The 22871-nt window shown below is 32.9% G+C and overlaps 1 protein-coding gene across 1 annotated transcript in view; it reads right to left on the reverse strand.

Moving 5' to 3' along the window:
• LOC134701523 (tRNA (32-2'-O)-methyltransferase regulator THADA-like) overlaps nt 1-22871 on the reverse strand; it is a 259205-nt gene that overhangs the window by 191922 nt on the left and 44412 nt on the right. The window contains exon 12 of the mRNA XM_063562672.1: nt 6889-7023. Coding sequence (XP_063418742.1) covers nt 6889-7023 — 135 coding nt within the window. The remainder of the gene's footprint in view (nt 1-6888; nt 7024-22871) is intronic.

The following is a 22871-nucleotide window of genomic DNA, read 5'->3' on the forward strand; positions in this document are numbered from 1 at the left end:
TACTGACCTCTATAACATTGTTGATTTGTTGTTTGTTGTCCAGAGCTAGAACTGTTGAACTATACTGACCTCTTTAACATTGTTGATTTCTTGTTTGTTGTCCAGAGCTAGAACTGTTGAACTATACTGACCTCTATAACATTGTTGATTTGTTGTTTGTTGTCCAGAGCTAGAACTGTTAAACTATACTGACTTCTATAACATTGTTGATTTGTTGTTTGTTATCCAGAAGTAGAACTGTTGAACTATACTGACCTCTATAACATTGTTGATTTGTTGTTTGTTGTCCAGAGCTAGAACTGTTAAACTATACTGACCTCTATAACATTGTTGATTTGTTGTTTGTTGTCCAGAGCTAGAACTGTTAAACTATACTGACTTCTATAACATTGTTGATTTGTTGTTTGTTGTCCAGAGCTAGAACTGTTAAACTATACTGACCTCTATAACATTGTTGATTTGTTGTTTGTTGTCCAGAGCTAGAACTGTTAAACTATACTGACCTCTATAACATTGTTGATTTGTTGTTTGTTGTCCAGAGCTAGAACTGTTGAACTATACTGACCTCTATAACATTGTTGATTTGTTGTTTGTTATCCAGAGCTAGAACTGTTGAACTATACTGACCTCTATAACATTGTTGATTTGTTGTTTGTTGTCCAGAGCTAGAACTGTTGAACTATACTGACCTCTATAACATTGTTGATTTGTTGTTTGTTATCCAGAGCTAGAACTGTTGAACTATACAGACCTCTATAACATTGTTGATTTGTTGTTTGTTGTCTAGAGCTAGAACTGTTGAACTATACTGACCTCTATAACATTGTTGATTTGTTGTTTGTTGTCCAGAGCTAGAACTGTTGAACTATACTGACCTCTATAACATTGTTGATTTGTTGTTTGTTGTCCAGAGCTAGAACTGTTAAACTACACTGACCTCTATAACATTGTTGATTTGTTGTTTGTTGTCCAGAGCTAGAACTGTTGAACTATACTGACCTCTATAACATTGTTGATTTGTTGTTTGTTGTCCAGAGGTAGAACTGTTGAACTATACTGACCTCTATAACATTGTTGATTTGTTGTTTGTTGTCCAGAGCTAGAACTGTTAAACTATACTGACCTCTATAACATTGTTGATTTGTTGTTTGTTGTCCAGAGCTAGAACTGTTGAACTATACTGACCTCTATAACATTGTTGATTTGTTGTTTGTTGTCCAGAGCTAGAACTGTTAAACTATACTGACCTCTATAACATTGTTGATTTGTTGTTTGTTGTCCAGAGCTAGAACTGTTAAACTATACTGACCTCTATAACATTGTTGATTTGTTGTTTGTTGTCCAGAGCTAGAACTGTTAAACTATACTGACCTCTATAACATTGTTGATTTGTTGTTTGTTGTCCAGAGCTAGAACTGTTGAACTATACTGACCTCTATAACATTGTTGATTTGTTGTTTGTTGTCCAGAGCTAGAACTGTTAAACTATACTGACCTCTATAACATTGTTGATTTGTTGTTTGTTGTCCAGAGCTAGAACTGTTGAACTATACTGACCTCTATAACATTGTTGATTTGTTGTTTGTTGTCTAGAGCTAGAACTGTTAAACTATACTGACCTCTATAACATTGTTGATTTGTTGTTTGTTGTCCAGAGCTAGAACTGTTAAACTATACTGACCTCTATAACATTGTTGATTTGTTGTTTGTTGTCCAGAGCTAGAACTGTTGAACTATACTGACCTCTATAACATTGTTGATTTGTTGTTTGTTGTCTAGAGCTAGAACTGTTAAACTATACTGACCTCTATAACATTGTTGATTTGTTGTTTGTTGTCCAGAGCTAGAACTGTTGAACTATACTGACCTCTATAACATTGTTGATTTGTTGTTTGTTGTCCAGAGCTAGAACTGTTGAACTATACTGACCTCTATAACATTGTTGATTTGTTGTTTGTTGTCCAGAGCTAGAACTGTTGAACTATACTGACCTCTATAACATTGTTGATTTGTTGTTTGTTGTCTAGAGCTTGAACTGTTGAACTATACTGACCTCTATAACATTGTTGATTTGTTGTTTGTTGTCCAGAGCTAGAACTGTTGAACTATACTGACCTCTATAACATTGTTGATTTGTTGTTTGTTGTCCAGAGCTAGAACTGTTGAACTATACTGACCTCTATAACATTGTTGATTTGTTGTTTGTTGTCCAGAGCTAGAACTGTTCAACTACACTGACCTCTATAACATTGTTGATTTGTTGTTTGTTGTCCAGAGCTAGAACTGTTGAACTATACTGACCTCTATAATATTGTTGATTTGTTGTTTGTTGTCCAGAGCTAGAACTGTTAAACTATACTGACCTCTATAACATTGTTGATTTGTTGTTTGTTGTCCAGAGCTAGAACTGTTAAACTATACTGACCTCTATAACATTGTTGATTTGTTGTTTGTTGTCCAGAGCTAGAACTGTTGAACTATACTGACCTCTATAACATTGTTGATTTGTTGTTTGTTGTCTAGAGCTTGAACTGTTGAACTATACTGACCTCTATAACATTGTTGATTTGTTGTTTGTTGTCCAGAGCTAGAACTGTTGAACTATACTGACCTCTATAACATTGTTGATTTGTTGTTTGTTGTCTAGAGCTTGAACTGTTGAACTATACAGACCTCTATAACATTGTTGATTTGTTGTTTGTTGTCCAGAGCTAGAACTGTTGAACTATACTGACCTCTATAACATTGTTGATTTGTTGTTTGTTGTCCAGAGCTAGAACTGTTAAACTATACTGACCTCTATAACATTGTTGATTTGTTGTTTGTTGTCCAGAGCTAGAACTGTTGAACTATACTGACCTCTATAACATTGTTGATTTGTTGTTTGTTGTCCAGAGCTAGAACTGTTAAACTATACTGACCTCTATAACATTGTTGATTTGTTGTTTGTTGTCCAGAGCTAGAACTGTTGAACTATACTGACCTCTATAACATTGTTGATTTGTTGTTTGTTGTCCAGAGGTAGAACTGTTGAACTATACTGACCTCTATAACATTGTTGATTTGTTGTTTGTTGTCCAGAGCTAGAACTGTTAAACTATACTGACCTCTATAACATTGTTGATTTGTTGTTTGTTGTCCAGAGCTAGAACTGTTGAACTATACTGACCTCTATAACATTGTTGATTTGTTGTTTGTTGTCCAGAGCTAGAACTGTTAAACTATACTGACCTCTATAACATTGTTGATTTGTTGTTTGTTGTCCAGAGCTAGAACTGTTAAACTATACAGACCTCTATAACATTGTTGATTTGTTGTTTGTTGTCCAGAGCTAGAACTGTTGAACTATACAGACCTCTATAACATTGTTGATTTGTTGTTTGTTGTCCAGAGCTAGAACTGTTAAACTATACTGACCTCTATAACATTGTTGATTTGTTGTTTGTTGTCCAGAGCTAGAACTGTTGAACTATACAGACCTCTATAACATTGTTGATTTGTTGTTTGTTGTCCAGAGCTAGAACTGTTAAACTATACTGACCTCTATAACATTGTTGATTTGTTGTTTGTTGTCCAGAGCTAGAACTGTTAAACTATACTGACCTCTATAACATTGTTGATTTGTTGTTTGTTGTCCAGAGCTAGAACTGTTAAACTATACTGACCTCTATAACATTGTTGATTTGTTGTTTGTTGTCCAGAGCTAGAACTGTTGAACTATACTGACCTCTATAACATTGTTGATTTGTTGTTTGTTGTCCAGAGCTAGAACTGTTGAACTATACTGACCTCTATAACATTGTTGATTTGTTGTTTGTTGTCCAGAGCTAGAACTGTTGAACTATACAGACCTCTATAACATTGTTGATTTGTTGTTTGTTGTCCAGAGCTAGAACTGTTGAACTATACTGACCTCTATAACATTGTTGATTTGTTGTTTGTTATCCAGAGCTAGAACTGTTGAACTATACTGACCTCTATAACATTGTTGATTTGTTGTTTGTTGTCCAGAGCTAGAACTGTTAAACTATACTGACCTCTATATCATTGTTGATTTGTTGTTTGTTGTCCAGAGCTAGAACTGTTGAACTATACTGACCTCTATAACATTGTTGATTTGTTGTTTGTTATCCAGAGCTAGAACTGTTGAACTATACTGACCTCTATAACATTGTTGATTTGTTGTTTGTTGTCCAGAGCTAGAACTGTTGAACTATACTGACCTCTATAACATTGTTGATTTGTTGTTTGTTGTCCAGAGCTAGAACTGTTAAACTATACTGACCTCTATAACATTGTTGATTTGTTGTTTGTTTTCTAGAGCTTGAACTGTTGAACTGTACAGACCTCTATAACATTGTTGATTTGTTGTTTGTTGTCCAGAGCTAGAACTGTTAAACTATACTGACCTCTATAACATTGTTGATTTGTTGTTTGTTGTCCAGAGCTAGAACTGTTAAACTATACTTACTTCTATAACATTGTTGATTTGTTGTTTGTTGTCCAGAGCTAGAACTGTTAAACTATACTGACCTCTATAACATTGTTGATTTGTTGTTTGTTGTCCAGAGCTAGAACTGTTGAACTATACAGACCTCTATATCATTGTTGATTTGTTGTTTGTTGTCCAGAGCTAGAACTGTTAAACTATACTGACCTCTTTAACATTGTTGATTTCTTGTTTGTTGTCTAGAGCTTGAACTGTTAAACTATACTGACCTCTATATCATTGTTGATTTGTTGTTTGTTGTCAGAGCTAGAACTGTTGAACTATACTGACCTCTATAACATTGTTGATTTGTTGTTTGTTGTCCAGAGCTAGAACTGTTAAACTATACTGACCTCTTTAACATTGTTGATTTGTTGTTTGTTGTCCAGAGCTAGAACTGTTAAACTATACTGACCTCTATATCATTGTTGATTTGTTGTTTGTTGTCCAGAGCTAGAACTGTTGAACTATACTGACCTCTATAACATTGTTGATTTGTTGTTTGTTGTCCAGAGCTAGAACTGTTAAACTATACTGACCTCTATATCATTGTTGATTTGTTGTTTGTTGTCCAGAGCTAGAACTGTTGAACTATACTGACCTCTATAACATTGTTGATTTGTTGTTTGTTGTCCAGAGCTAGAACTGTTAAACTATACTGACCTCTTTAACATTGTTGATTTCTTGTTTGTTGTCTAGAGCTTGAACTGTTAAACTATACTGACCTCTATAACATTGTTGATTTGTTGTTTGTTGTCCAGAGCTAGAACTGTTAAACTATACTGACCTCTATAACATTGTTGATTTGTTTTTTGTTGTCCAGAGCTAGAACTGTTGAACTATACTGACCTCTATAACATTGTTGATTTGTTGTTTGTTGTCTAGAGCTAGAACTGTTAAACTATACTGACCTCTATAACATTGTTGATTTGTTGTTTGTTGTCCAGAGCTAGAACTGTTAAACTATACTGACCTCTATAACATTGTTGATTTGTTGTTTGTTGTCCAGAGCTAGAACTGTTAAACTATACTGACCTCTATATCATTGTTGATTTGTTGTTTGTTGTCCAGAGCTAGAACTGTTGAACTATACTGACCTCTATAACATTGTTGATTTGTTGTTTGTTGTCCAGAGCTAGAACTGTTGAACTATACTGACCTCTATAACATTGTTGATTTGTTGTTTGTTGTCCAGAGCTTGAACTGTTGAACTATACTGACCTCTATAACATTGTTGATTTGTTGTTTGTTGTCCAGAGCTAGAACTGTTGAACTATACTGACCTCTATAACATTGTTGATTTGTTGTTTGTTGTCCAGAGCTAGAACTGTTGAACTATACTGACCTCTATAACATTGTTGATTTGTTGTTTGTTGTCCAGAGCTAGAACTGTTGAACTATACAGACCTCTATAACATTGTTGATTTGTTGTTTGTTGTCCAGAGCTAGAACTGTTGAACTATACTGACCTCTATAACATTGTTGATTTGTTGTTTGTTGTCCAGAGGTAGAACTGTTGAACTATACTGACCTCTATAACATTGTTGATTTGTTGTTTGTTATCCAGAGCTAGAACTGTTAAACTACACTGACCTCTATAACATTGTTGATTTGTTGTTTGTTGTCCAGAGCTAGAACTGTTGAACTATACTGACCTCTATAATATTGTTGATTTGTTGTTTGTTGTCCAGAGCTAGAACTGTTGAACTATACTGACCTCTATAACATTGTTGATTTGTTGTTTGTTGTCCAGAGCTAGAACTGTTGAACTATACTGACCTCTATAACATTGTTGATTTGTTGTTTGTTGTCCAGAGCTAGAACTGTTAAACTATACTGACCTCTATAACATTGTTGATTTGTTGTTTGTTGTCCAGAGCTAGAACTGTTGAACTATACAGACCTCTATAACATTGTTGATTTGTTGTTTGTTGTCCAGAGCTAGAACTGTTAAACTATACTGACCTCTATAACATTGTTGATTTGTTGTTTGTTATCCGGAGCTAGAACTGTTGAACTATACTGACCTCTATAACATTGTTGATTTGTTGTTTGTTGTCCAGAGCTAGAACTGTTGAACTATACTGACCTCTATAACATTGTTGATTTGTTGTTTGTTGTCCAGAGCTAGAACTGTTGAACTATACAGACCTCTATAACATTGTTGATTTGTTGTTTGTTGTCCAGAGCTAGAACTGTTAAACTATACTGACCTCTATAACATTGTTGATTTGTTGTTTGTTGTCCAGAGCTAGAACTGTTAAACTATACTGACCTCTATAACATTGTTGATTTGTTGTTTGTTGTCCAGAGCTAGAACTGTTAAACTATACTGACCTCTATAACATTGTTGATTTGTTGTTTGTTGTCCAGAGCTAGAACTGTTGAACTATACTGACCTCTATAACATTGTTGATTTGTTGTTTGTTGTCCAGAGCTAGAACTTTCAGCATAGGATCTATCCACATTGACATCCATTTCTCTGGCTTTTCCTTCTGATGTTTAAAAGACAACTGTATGTACAATTCACTGGCCTGTAAAAAATAACATAAAAAAAACTAAATTAAACATATTTGAAATATATGAATTATGAAAAATTAACATAATATGAGAGGTTGATGGCAGGATTGTTCTCGATCAACTTGGACAGGCTGTGCCTAATATTAAAAGCATTTGTAAAAACATAGTTAACTGTCTACAGAAAACATGTATGGCCTTCTGAGACACATTTTTCTGACTTTGTGCAGACCAGGTTTTTTTCTTCAAATACCATAATCCAAAATTCTTAACATGTTTATTCAAAACACAAAAATAATTGTGTGCAGAAAATGCATTGCCCTTCGGAGAAATATTTTTCTGACTTTGTGTAGACCAGCTCTCGTCATACTTCTTACCACTGTGTGACTTACAAAGAAAGCTACATGTAATATAAAAGTTTTTTGTTAACCCGGCCAGAATTGAATGCCCACAATCAAGCAAATGAATTAACACACGCTTTAATGATCTTGTAATTTTGACAAAAATGTATGATTGATTGATGGCCGGGTTTAACTAGAGCCCAATTGAACAGACCATTAAGAGAGAAGTCAGGGGCACCTGCCTAGTGTGGGATTCAAAGTCACAACCTCTGTGTTAACAGTGGATCTCATTGGGGTCTAAGCGTGACGCGGGATTGTTGATTTTTCGTAAGCGTGAAACGTGAAAGTTTTTATTGTGTCGTGAAAATGGGAAATGAAGTCTTGCTGGACCTGGAAAATGACAAAAAAATGAGAATTGCTTACGTACATAGTGTAAGTGGGACACGGGAATCTGACAAAACAGTAAGTGGGATCCTGGATCGGAACCCCCCAATGAGACCCCTTAACAGGATAGTGATACAGTAGTTTAACTACTAAGGCTCCTCCTACATAGTAGAAAGGTCATGAAAAAAAAATGCCCTATTTTTTCAAAAATAATAATAAAAAGATTTAATATAATTATATTAGCTATATAATAGATCAGATCAGATAAAGCAACAAAATGAATCTACATTAATAAATGATATTTATCTTTATCTGTACAATGACCCTGATTTAATAAATAACATCAAAAAGTAAATATATAACATAATTTGACAGTGTACACCAGATAATATTTTTCTATCCAATATAGTTCTGTTAGTCTGGATTTTTCCTCGTCATGGCATTATCCAAATCGCTCCCGAAGAGCCAAATTCCAATATCCTGTCAGATGTGTGAGGAATCTAATGAGATCAAGGGGAAATGTTTACAGTGTGACTTTTTTTTGTGTACAAAATGTTGGAGACTTCACAAGAAAGTTAAATCTACTGACCAACACACAATCATTGACCTTGCTACATATCAACTTCAAAACAAGGATAAACAAGATTTTAGTGAAATTCCATGCAGAATTCATAATGGAAAAAACTGTTGTCTTTTTTGCCAATCTTGTGAAGAGGTTGTCTGCCATTTGTGTATATCAAAAATTCACAATGGCCACAAAATGATTGAATTAGCTGAAGGTTATGATTTTATCATGAAAGCTATGAAAAATTTGCATATTGAAGACAAATTAAAGCAACATTTGAAAATATTAGATGATCTTGGAAAAGTGAAAGATTCAGAAGATGAAAAATATGATATAGAGAAGACAAAAATTATTAATCGAGATACAATATTAAAGGATGAAGTTTTAGAAAATACAAGAAAACTTTTAGAAGAACTAAATGAAAGAAGAAAAAATATAGCCAGATCAGTGAATGAAGAAGAAATTAGATTAAAGGATATCAAAAGGGAATTAGAAATAAGAGAGAAGGATATTAGCCAAGCATTAAACTCCCATAATGCAATTCAAGTTTTTGACCTATTTTCTATGGAGAAAATTTTGGAGCAAACAAGTACAGATCCTGTTGACACTAAAATTAAAAAGTTGCCAATATTTGTACCAGGAGAACAAGTGATTCAAGATTTTGTCTTTGGATCATTCGTTGATGTCGACCAATGCGAAACAGAACTTTATAGTAGAGTTAATGTACATGAAAGACCTTAGAGGAAACAGTTCAGAATATTTTCATTGTTTTATCATAACTATTGTCATTAATCATGATTGTTTAAGATAAAAATTTGCATGCTTAGATTTTAGTTGTAAATAACATGTTTTAAGTAACAGTAAAGTGAAGAAAAGTAATTTTACATTGGTTGCTATGAATTACAGTGGTTTCCCAGTGAAATTAAAACTGATAATTTCACATGTGAAATAGCTGATATTTTTATACTCCTCTGATGTCATAGAACAATAAGTGTTGTCAAGACTTTGTTGATAACCTCCCATCAAAACAAATTGTGAAGGAGTACAAAAGATAAAGTTCCTTACATTTTCTATTTTACTATGTAACACAATAAATATAACTAATCAAAGAATAAAAATTTCGAAAAATATTCAACTTGTTAAAGATTACATTCATGACAACAAATGACACCAAGTGATGAGAAAAGCTCACCTGGACCTCCTCCGGTCTAGGAGAAACTAAGAAACAGCTGGGCCATGAGCGCATGATACGCCTAACGTCTTGTGTGGAAGTTTTATGAAATAATAATAAATAGTTTCTGAGAAAGTTTTAAGCAATAACCATATATTGTTTTTGAGACATGGCGGGACATGTGAAACCCCCAACCCTGTTTTTTATACAAAAAACTAAATATCACTAAAATAAAATTTTGAATCAAAACCAGAAAGTATACAGATCTTTAGATTATTATAACAAGGAAGTGTGTAAAGTTTTAAGCAATAATCATAGATTATTTTTGAGATACGGCGCAACATGTAAAAAAACAAACTCCCCCTTTTTTACAAAATACTCAATAACTCAAAAATACAATTTTGAATCATCACCAAAAAGTATACAGATCTTTAGATTAATATAACAAAGACATGTGTAAAGTTTTAAACAATAATCATAAATCGTTTTTGAGATATGGTGCGACATGTAAAAAAAACCTCCCCCTTTTTTTACAAAATACTCAATAACTCAAAAATAAAATTTTGAATCATCACCAAAAAGTATACAGATATAAAGATTAATATAACTAAGAAGAGTTTAAAGTCTTAAGCCATAATCAAGAATCGTTTTTGAGATACGGTGTGACATGTGAAAAAACCACACCCCTGTTTTAGTTACAAAGTGCTGTAACTAAAAAAGTTTTAATCTTATTTTCACCAAAAAGTATACAGATCATTTGACCATCATAAAAAACAACTATCTTAAGTTTCATGAAATTTGGATAAGTCGTTCTCAAGTTATGATGCGACATGTTTATGCCGGACAGCCGGACAGACACCGGACATTTATATATTAACGGGAGTATAAAAACACCCCCCTGTTTTAGTTACAAAGTGCCGTAACTCAAAAAGTTTTAATCTGATTTTCACCAAAAAGTATACAGATCATTTGACCATCATAAGAAACAACTATGTAAAGTTTCATGAAATTTTGATAAGTCATTCTCAAGTTATGGTGCGACATGTTTACGCCGGACAGACGGACGGACACTTGACATTAGTATACCATAATACGTCCCGTCAAAATTTTGACTGGCGTATAAAAATCTGACAGATGTTTTTCAGTCAAACCCTTGGTTTATAAAGGCTTGATTTTGTTAGCTTTTATGGACATCACCTTTCTGAATTCACCTTGGAGCAGTGTATTTCATCAATCCGCTTTTTTTCTAACATAAACAAACGTTCTCTTATCGCCAATTACGGTAAGTTAAACCAACACATTAGTGTTAATGATAATATATAAGGTGCAAGAGAGGTCCAACCCAAACCCTTCCTTCATACTACTTATGCTGAATATCAATGGAATAAAGGAAACAGTGTAATACACAGACAACAAAAAGAAACCTATCTTTACCTTTCTTTATAAAATAACTAGACAATGACAATAACATTTCTGTACAGCTGTTTCATAAACCACACCTCTTTTCATTTTCACTAGTCAAGGCTGATGATCTCACTCTCTCATCTTTGTACTATGGCGTATAGTTAGAGAGTAGGGAAAGTTGCATGCAATTGTTTTCTTTTATAAAACAGTGAAAAAAATGTCAATATACTCCATTTATTGAGAGATTAAATGATTTCAAACTTCTTAGAACTAGCTGTCAGTAACTGGGAATACTCTCTGTTTGTTGTTGGGATGTACAAATTCCAAGGGGACCTTAGTTAGCTGACTATGCAGGACGGGCTTTCTTCATTCTTGCAGGCTGTAGGTTAAAATAAACAATTAATTTCCCCATAGGCGACAATGGTAGCCTTTTTCGAGATACAGACTTTAGAAAGTTGATTTTCTTAACGAAACCTTGCTAGAATCAAAGAAAAGTTATTAGGACAGTATTTTTTGGTCCAAAAAATATAGGTTCGCGTTGCTTTTCTTAGCGTATTTTGTACTTATCTCCCATGCCTATCAATTTTACCCTTAAAAATACGTGTCTTGTGGTAGCGTTGAAAAGTCATCTCAGTGCCTTTAGGGCTACGGAATAATTTTGATTTTGCCTTTTGTATAAAGCAGAGTGCACGAAGTCTCTAATAATAAAAAATAACGGGCGCACATATCGACCAATCAGGATTCGCCATACTCTTAATTCTGAATACCATGTTATGCTCATAAAATGGCTGCGCCCATAAAATCTAATGGTGTATTGTAACCTATACGGTATTTAATACTTTCTTGTATCGTGCAATTCATAGTGCGTTAGATGCACAAATATATATGCCACAAATAAATCATCTTCAAACCGTTCTGGCTTTACTCTCTGAATTTTCACAATTTTTTATCGGCGGTGACCCCAGTCGAAAAATGTGAAGAAAAAAAATCGTTTTTTTTTAGTAAATGCGGTTCTGTTAAAAAAGGACTGAAGATTATGCCCACTTTCTCCGATGATTCTTTATATATCATTAAGTACTGATTATATTGATAACAAAACCAATCCAATATATTACTACTACGGTGAATTTTGAATAACAGTTTTAAATGAAACCATTTTCGTATAAAAGTACATTTTTGAAACAGACTATAGCATTTCAAAATATAGAATATGTGTTAATATTTGTGTTTTGACATCGATAACTGTTTGTAACTACAAAATGGCGTGCTTTTTTTATTCTTTTAGTTTGTTTTTCGTGTGAACATTTCAATGTTCGAAGGAGATCATTTCCGTACATTTTCGCTGAATTTGGTAATCTCGATAACAGCACTTGGGTCGAGATTGTTATATTTAAAAATCGATTTATATTCACAAACTCTAGACGTGTACTTGCTCTTTTCGAACAAATCAGCAGAACTTCAAAAAATGACAGACTATAGCTTAAAAACTAGATAATCAATATTTCATTTGTAACCAAAAAATACGGTTTCACATCAAATGTCAAGTAAAATGACAGTTTTTGACACTTTTTGAGCACTATGATAAAGAAATGTCGATGCTGTATAGGTTAAAATAAACAATTAATTTCCCCATAGGCGACAATGGTAGCCTTTTTCGAGATACAGACTTTAGAAAGTTGATTTTCTTAACGAAACCTTGCTAGAATCAAAGAAAAGTTATTAGGACAGTATTTTTTGGTCCAAAAAATATAAGTTCGCGTTGCTTTTCTTAGCGTATTTTGTACTTATCTCCCATGCCTATCAATTTTACCCTTAAAAATACGTGTCTTGTCGTAGCGTTGAAAAGTCATCTCAGTGCCTTTAGGGCTACGGAATAATTTTGATTTTGCCTTTTGTATAAAGCAGAGTGCACGAAGTCTCTAATAATAAAAAATAAAGGGCGCACATATCCACCAATCAGGATTCGCCATACTCTTAATTCTGAATACCATGTTATGCTCATAAAATGGCTGCGCCCATAAAATCTAATGGTGTATTGTAACCTGTACGGTGACCAGTAGTTGTTAATATCTCTGTCATTTTGCTCTTGTATGAAGAGCTGTCTCATTGGCAAGCATACTAATCTTATTTTTGTAATGGTAGATAGATAAAGTTTAAGAGGGAAAAGTTCATTTGTATAAATGACTAATCTTATTATAATACGTAATACCTGTAAAATGCAGTGGCGGATTTACCGGGGGGGCACAAGGGGCACGTGCCCCCCCCCAGTTCAGGTCAACAAATTTTTTTCTAACATAATTTTATCGATACTGAAACTTCTTATCTAGTGCGGAAATTGTCACAGCTTGATTAGGCTTCTTAAACTGGCCGATAATTAATACCAGCGTCCCCATGCGTGATTTATGACAACTTATCGGTGGGTGTGTAAATATTGACACCTGTGTGTAATGTGTCTCTATGCAAAAGATTTTATGTAAAATAGATCAAAATACATTTACATTATGATGGGAATAGTACAAATTTGTATTGGTTTATAATACAATATCGATTACCAGATGAAACGTCTGATCTGTGTTTTTGAAGAATAGGTACAAACATTTCCTGTTAATGTACGTTTTTTACAAATTTTCTTTTTTTGAATTTATTTAGCAACAAATTAAACTATTTATTTTTTGATAACTTAGAAGATATGTTTTTTTTTAAAATAATGTCATATTTCATTCCCCTCTTATGGAAGGGAAATCAACATTTTTTTTTACTCCCCTCCCCTTTACCCTAATGCTTTCTCTCGTCCAGGAGAAATAAATTGACATTTCCTATTAAATAATCATTAATAAAATGCTATTTGATTTTCGTTAAAATTCAGTTTGTAACAGAATCTTTGACTTAAACATTTCTCTAAAAGCCGAAGCATGCAGTTATATTTGTTTTTATTGGTCTTGTTTCAATTATCATGTACATGGACGAGGCTATGCAAAAGGTCACCATTTATGAAGATATAAAGGTGTTTTGCAGATATTAGAATAATGTGCAAAAAAGTATAAGTCAGGGCCAAAAAATACAGATAAAAGAATATAGAGTTGATGAAATATAAAGAAATATTGTTTAATTGTTGCATGGTTTTAAAACGTCCAGTGGCAAATATTTGATGCATGTTTAGGTCGAATATAATAAAGATCAATTGGCAATAAAGTGAAAAAGTTAAAAAAAAATTAAAACATATCGAAATACAGAAATAATGATTTGACCCCCCCCCCAAAAAAAAGCCCAAAAAAAACCACAAAAACAAACCTAGCACCCACTCAAACTCGCATATATATATTTAACAAAAAAAAATTGGTTCATGGTGCCCCCCCAGACATCGAAGTCCTGGATCCGCCCCTGAAATGACCTTGATTTGATACTTTGTATCCTTAAGATAATCAAGTGAACAAACTGATACAATAAATACATTTTTATTATTATCAAATACATCTCTATATGTTATATTTATTAATCAAAATGGATTTTAGTAACATTCAATGTGGAATTCATATAGAACAAAAATGTTGTTTATTTTGTCAACCTTGTGAAGAAGTTGTCTGCCCTTTGTGTATATCAGAAACACATAATGAACACACAATGATTGAATTAGCTGAAGGATATAATCTTGCAGTAAAGAAATTGAAAACTTTAAAATCAAAGGTTGACCAGAAATTAGTTCATAATGAGAAATTATTATCTGAAGTTAGAAATATCAAATCTTCAGTAGATTCAAAATATGAATCAGAGGAAAAGAAAATTCTTAGTCGAAAAAAGACATTAGAGGATGAAGTCGAAGAGCATACTAATAAACGTTTGAAAGATCTTGATTTGATAAGGGAAATCCAGGTGGAATCCGTGAAATATGGAGAAGATATATCAGAGAAGATCCAAGAAGATTTATACCTCAAAGAAAATATCTCTAGACGAGCCTCTAAATCAGATAGTGTGTCTGAAGTTTTCAGGCTATATTCAGAGATTAAAACCCGGGGACAGGTGAATAATCAACCTGTCAACACTATATCTAACAAGCTGCCAACTTTCTTGCCAGGTAAAGAGAAAATTCAAAATTTTTACCTTGGAGCTTTTATTGAAGCTGATGCATTCAAAGTGATAAATCTATACAAAACAGCTCTACATTTTATTCAAAATTTAGTCTGTTGTAATGATGGAGCAGTTTGGATAACTCATTATTTTAGCCATAGACTACATAAAATTAAACTGACAAATGAATCATTATTTCAGATGTCTATCATTGAGATAAACACATTTGACATGGCATTTTTACCATCTGGAGACCTACTCCTATCGACAAAGGAATCTAGTCTTAGAATACTTCCCTATAGCACCAGTAAAGTAGAACCAACAAAGTACAGTGTGAGTCCCTTTATAACCCTTGCTGTCCATGTAACAGGTGACAATAGAATCTTAGTAGGTGCAAGGGAAGACCAAGACAAACCCTTTCCTGTAAATGGTCCTCGACTGCTAATTGTGCTGAAAATTGATGGAAAAAAAGAAAAAGCGTATCACATAGACAACAAAGGGAAACCTATCTTTACCCTTCCTTATAGAATAACTACAGACAAGGAAAATAATATCTACATCATTGATATCCTAGATGTAGACCGGAGTGGACAGATATTGGCATTAGATAAAGCGAGTGGGGTGAGATGGATATATAGTGGTCATCCAGATATCAACAAAGAACAACCATTCAGGCCAAAAGATTTAGTGGTGACAAAATCAAACAATATTATATTAGCAGACGGTACGAATCACCATCTTCATATCCTAAATACTTCAGGACATTGTATTCATTATCTAAGCACCAAGGATCAACTAGGTATTGAGTTGCCATTCTGTTTAGACATTGACAATACAGATACATTGTACATTGGCTGTTATACATACCAAGATGAACCTGAGAAGGAAAATATATATACACTTCAGATTTCAGGATTCTGAAATCATGATTGTGATTATTTGTTTGTTTAAAGGCAAGAACAAATATTAAATCATTACATTTTTCTGTGACTGGTCTTTTCTATAGATTAACATTTAATTCCACAAAAAAGATAAGTTATTTTATATAGATATAAGAAGATTTGCAAATGAGACAAAATCCCTATGGACTCTCAAACCAAACCAAACGGAGCAGTACTTTATTTGTGTTTTTGATTTTGCCATTTGATAAGGGACAAACTGTATTGAATTCCTCCTTGGAGTTTTTTTTGTTTGGTTATACTTTGTATTATTCTTTTATAGCTGTTCCCTAGCTCAAAGTAACAGTGAGATATTCAGACAAAGCAAAATTTTGATACTTTCACCTCATTAAGTTCAAGTAAATTTTTATCCTTTTTAATATCTGTATTTGTATGGCATACAAAAAACATAACATTTATAAATAAATAACAAAAAAATAACATATAAATTTTCTGTACAAACAGTTAATTTTAACATTGAAATAAATAATTGTGTAAAATATGTGTTTATCAGCTACAATCTTATTTTTAAAGATCATTTTTTATCTGTTTATCACTATTTTACCAATGATGTAACCCATCATGTTGTTGATGTTTACATTGACAAAAGCATGTGCACCCTTATTTCTGATGATAATTTTCTTTATCATATACTTGTATAAAATATTACTAAAATTTTACAGTTGAATAACATTTGAAATTATCAATAGGCTATAAAAGGATTACTAGGTTTATTGACCAAAATTCCTAAGAATTTCCATTGCGGGCTGATAAAGGTACCTTTATTGACTGCTTCCGGAATGTTATCACATGCCTTTCCGTTAATTTCCGTGACGTTTATCACATGCAACTTCGTGCATTTCCGGAAATTTGTTTGAAAACGGTAACAGAAAGCGGAAAACTGCAAGTGATCAGACTTTTCACTAAATGGTTGAAAGTGCAAAGACAAACAAAATTAAATTTTAATAGTTCTTGTCTATATTGCTTCTGCTGAAGTATATGATAAAAAGATAATTACATGTCATTGTTCATATCAGACCCTTTATCGGCCCTCGTTCATGATATTAGCCCTCCAGCCTGCGGCTCTTGGGCTGATATCATAACCTTGGGCCGATAAAGGGTCTGATATGAAAAATGCCATGTAATAATCTATACATCTCAAGCGAGTAGCATGATATGAAAAATTATCACAAAGAAGTTTATACATTTTATTAGGAAAATATTTATCTTTGTAAATTATTATAACCTTTACTGTTTAGTCCTTATTAGGTAATATCCCTTTGAAAAAAAAAGTAAAAACACAAAAATACCAAACTCCGAGGAAAATTCAAAAGGAAAATCCAAAATCAAAAGGCAAAATCAAAAGTCCAAACATATCAAACGAATGGATAACAACTGTCATATTCCTGACTTGGTACAGGCATTTTCTAAAGTAGAAAATGGTGGATTGAACCTGGTTTATAGCTAGCTAAACCTCTCACTTGTATGACAGTCGCATCAAATTCCATTACATTGTCAACAATGTATGAACATAACAAACATACTCAAAGAGTAAAAATGTCAAAAATAGGGGTACAGCAGTCATTATTGTGTTATCATCTTAATATCACTATAAAAACAACAAATGTAACGAAGAATCACAAAAAGGCATACATCAAAATTAACATACTCATTTTGTTTTTCTTGTACCACTTAATTATGTATATAAAGTCTACCCGTCAAGGAAAGAAGGTTTTCATTGCTGGTGTAAAAATACGCGTTTGAAATTCGTACAGGTCGACATAAAAATAATTTTGTCGTTAAAAGTATGAACAAAACAAACATACTTGCATCACTATAAAAACAACAAATGTAACTAAGAATCACAAAAAGGCATACATTAAATTTAACATACTCATTTTGCTTTTCTTGTACCACTTAATTTATGTATATAAAGTCTACCCGTAAAGGAAAGAAGGTTTTCATTGCTGGTGTAAAAATGCGCGTTTGAAATTCGTACAGGTAGACATAAAAATAATTTTGTCGTTAAAAGTTTGAACAAAACAAACATACTGGCATCACTATAAAAACAACAAATGTAACGAAGAAGCACAAAAAGGCATACATAAAATTTAATATACTCATTTTGCTTTTCTTATACCACTTAATTTATCTATATAAAGTCTACCCGGAAAGAATAGAAGGTTTTCATTGCTGGTGTAAAATTGCGCGTTTGAAATTCGCACAGGTAGACATAAAAATAAATTTGTCGTTCAAAGTATGAAGGTATACATACATGCATAGTCAAGTTGATATAACAAACAACAGACTCAACAGTACATGTAATAAAAATAAATAAATAAGGTGTGGTTCAAAGTATGATGGGATACATACGTACAGTATCACTTCAAATGTATAAAATAAAAAACAGACTTAACAGAAGTTTAAAGTATTTTAATGAATAATTTTATCATTCATAGTATGTAAAAATCCATAAGTAAGAGTAATTTAAGTAAATGAAATAATTTAGTCGTTCAAAGCATGATGTTTTTATATAACCACAGAGTCAATTCAAAAGAATATCTCAAAAATGTACAAGCAATATTAATAAAGACTAATAAAATAACACTATAACGCGTTATTAAGATGATAACCAACGTCAGTACGCAAATTATATACTTTAAGACCATCTTGTATTATTTGTGAAGTTGATACGGAATATTTATCAACAAGTTCAGGGTATCTTCCGATGAACTTTTTTAGAAAAAGGACGAGACGTTCTTTGACATACCCCTGGTTCATCAACTTTCTGCTCAGACACTGGTGACGTTGTACAAAGTCTGAATAGGAGCTGCAAGCTCTTGAATACCTAATAAGTTGGGAAATGTATATTCCATATGCAGGTGAAGTTGGTATATTACTACTAAGGTGGGGTAAATTGATAATTTCAAAATTGAAATCGTCTCGTTTGTCATAGATTCTGGTACTGAGATGACTGTGTATGTCAAATTCGAGGTATAAGTCTAAAAATGAGGCGGAGGAAGCCGTGTCTGTGGTCTCTTTAATTTCTAGTTCTGGTGGGTATATTAATGGAACCCAATCAGAAAAGTTCGGATTGTTAATGGAAAGAACATCATCAATATATCTGAAAGTGAAATTAAATAACCTGGCTTCTTTGATCTTCTTGTTTTTAACAAGTGTCTGAAGGAACTCCGATTCATATGAAAATAAGAAGAGATCGGCAAGGAGAGGCGCACAATTCGTTCCCATAGGAATGCCGACAATTTGTTGAAAAAGTCTACCTCCAAATTCAACAAATATATTGTCAATAAGAAACTCTAGCATACTGATCACTTGTTCCTCTGTGTAGTATGTTTTACCCTTTTGTTCCTTATTAACAAAATATGCCTTATGGTATCCCAACGTGATAAATTTATAGCGTATGCTACCATTTTTATGATGAAAAGCATTGTGGATAATTTCTTTTAGACGATTTTTCAATTTCACATGGGGAATGGTTGTATACAAGGTTGAAAAATCAAAAGTTTTAATAGAACTAATTTCAGAAAAAGATCGAGATTTAAAATTCTCCAGAAGTTCTTTAGAGTTTTTAAGAATCCACATATGATTAATACCACTGCGTGAGTAAACAGTTTCACAGTATATCTGAAGTCCCTCTTTAACTGCTGACAGAATTTTAGTCAATCTAATGGACAATTCTTTAGTAGAACAAGCAGATGAGCCAGCAATGTATCGTTGTTTGTACGGAATTTTGTGAAGTTTAGTTATCCAATACAAACAAGGTAAGTCCTCCGATTTGTTGTTCAATGTAATGTTCATAGAAGCCATGAAGGACTTATGATTCGCTAAAATCTCATCCTTGTCAAATGATATGTTTTTGTATGTGGGATTACCTGAGTGCTCATTTATTCCTAATTCTTTTATAAGACATTCGTAGTAATACGATTTACATACAAAGACAATATTATTTGAAGCTTTGTCCGCAGGAACAACAACATACTTATCCTGAAGAGATGATAGACATTTTACAGCCTCTTTGTCATTAAAAATGGACTTGGGTCGATCATTCACACAGTTCTTCAACTTATGAATGCGACGTTTTATCAGAGACCTGATTGTTTTGACCCATTCTGACAATGTGTCCAGTTGAACTTCTTCTCGTTTAGCCCATGCTCTGGCATATTTCTCAATGGAATCCATAATTATTTTGAAGTTATGGTTCCAATTGATGTGTTGGGGTTCTCTAAACTTAGGACCACGAGAAATCACCTTTCGGAGATTTTCATGTTGAATTATGTTTAGATCCCCAGTAATAACATGGCCAGAGGGACTGTAATTGTAAGGCGAATGGGAACAGTCACATGTCAGAGGGTTTTTTAGGTATTGTTCTAAATCAAGGTTCTGTAATGCTTGTTTATAGTTAAATATTTTGGGTGCAATGGTTTTGGTGTAACTGTAGGATACAATAGGAACAGACTGATTTTGAAAATAAATAGGAATTTTTGATGTTACCTCCTTGTGATGTAGAACGTTGCTGATGTTGATTGCATCAATTCCTCTATTGGTAAAGTGAACAGGGAGGAATTTCCTCTTTTCCTCATGTAAAGGTTCCGATCTTACTGGTTTAAAGAGACGGAAAAGAGCTACATCACAAATTATACTGACAAGTCTGTATATTGGAGAAAATGTATTGGTGCCTCCTTTGTCAAGTGCATAATCTCTCAAACATTTTAGAAAATTAACCGGCAGTGAAAAAAGAATAGTTCTAATGTAATGTAACCCTAACGGATGATGTAGATGAGAAAGAAGGTCATCAAAGCTTCCAGAGGCCGATCTCGATTTGGAAGACTTTTTTACATTAGGCCGGTGGTAACGTTTTTGTCCATGACTACGTTGGTTTCGTAAAGTAGAATTAAATAAACTCATTACATTAACATCACTGCAGGCTGGACTTGACAAATTTCCTACTCCTTTAACATTGTCATTGCAACCATATGGCATTGCAGTACCTAGTTCCCTTATCCAGAAATTTTCTCTATCTTTTCGGAAAGGAGTAATAAGTACTGGACTATTTGTGTGGTGATAAATTTTCTCTATGATGCGTACTTTCATAGATAACGAAGGATCATGGTCCGGTTGATTAAAATGGTTATAAAGAACCCTGAATTGGGGATCTTTATTATCAGACCGGTGTTGATTCATCCTTTTACGTAAAGTGTTTGAGCATTTTGATTTTGCCATTTGATTAGGGACTTTCCATTTTGAATTTTTCAGTGAGTTTTGTGATTTTACTTTTCTTTATTTTTCAATCGATAACACTTTTGTGTGGTTCAATACTTATAACACTTTTGAAGTGGTTCAATACTTATACATCCTTTATATCACTTTTGCTTAAGTGCTTTGTCTATATACTGTTTTGTTTTTTTCTGTTTACATATTTCTTTGTTTAAACAAGATTAAGATTATTATACATACAATGTTATATAAAAAAGAAGATGTGGTATGATTGCCAATGAGACAACTAATAATCCACAAAAGACCAAAATGACACAAACATTAACAACTATAGGTCACAGTATGGCCTTCAACAATGAGCAAACCCCATACCGCATATAGTCAGCTATAAAAGGCCCCGATAAGACAATGTAAAACAATTCAAACGAGAAAACTAACGGCCTTATTTATGTAAAAAAATGAACGAAAAACAAATATATAACACATAAACAAACGACAACCACTGAATTACAGGCTCCTGACTTGGGACAGGCACATACAGAAATAATGTGGCGGGGTTAAATATGTTAGCGGGATCCCAACCCTCCCCCTAACCTGGGACAGTGGTATAACAGTATAACATAAGAAGGAACTTTTAAAATCTTATAATTTTTTATTTTTTTTTACCGTAAATGTTTGTTTGTTTTATTCACACAATGTTGTCATTAAAATGGGATTTTATGCAACTGTCATACAAGTCAGAGGTTTAGCTAGATATAAAACCAGATTTAATCTTCCATTTAATTTTCCACATAAAAAATTGCCTGTACCAAATCAGGAATATGCCACTTATTCAATTTGTTTAAAGTGTTTGAGCATTTTGATTTTGCCATTTGATTAGGGACTTTCCATTTTGAATTTTTCAGTGAGTTTTGTGATTTTACTTTTCTTTATTTTTCAATCGATAACACTTTTTGGGGGTTTTGTTGGTACAGGTGAACCCAAAATTTTAATTTTCAGTGATATACAAATTTTCATAGTCTTGTTATATGCAGACATTGGCAAAAAAAGAAAATCAAATATCTACAAAAATTTATTCAATTTGGTACTGACGAAAATAATTAAAGCGACTGTCAGTATCCAATTCTTGCCTCACTTTATACAAAATTCTTTTCTTAATGTCTATCATGCTTCTTTGAATTCTGAGCATTGAAGAACATTATGTTCATGCAGGTGTGTATTATAAGCTAAAGTCTAATGTCGACAAATTAATAAAAATAAATGATATTGAGCGAATTAGTCCAACAAATCCTATAACTTATCGCCAGACGATCTCACTGTAACATGTAGAAAGAATTAAAAATAAAATAGACAGCGAAGGGGTACATCAAGACATATATTAGAAAACTTGGTTGGAAAGTAGATAGTTGATAGGACATCTAATAGGGGAGGAGTGACTGCATTTTATTTTCAATGAAAACCTTGCTAATTGCAAGAACATGCACACATTTGCAAGTTAAAATACCATCATTCAGTTTATATTTTAGGTAATATTGACAAAAAAAGTTTATTAGCATTACACTTGATTTATTTTCAGTTTTCATATTTTCAAAGATTTTATGATTAAAACTTGGCCCAAAGTACTAGTTTCTTATCATGAAATTTGTCTGTTTCCTTTTACAATCCTGTTTGAGATGTTTCAAAAAGATTTACATTTGACAAATTTTTCAGGTTTCCTGTTTCACAGATTTTATGATAAAAGTCTTAGTTTTTACATGATATA

The sequence above is a fragment of the Mytilus trossulus genome, unplaced genomic scaffold (genome assembly GCF_036588685.1).
Source record: "Mytilus trossulus isolate FHL-02 unplaced genomic scaffold, PNRI_Mtr1.1.1.hap1 h1tg000244l__unscaffolded, whole genome shotgun sequence".
Taxonomy (NCBI): Eukaryota; Metazoa; Mollusca; class Bivalvia; order Mytilida; family Mytilidae; genus Mytilus; species Mytilus trossulus.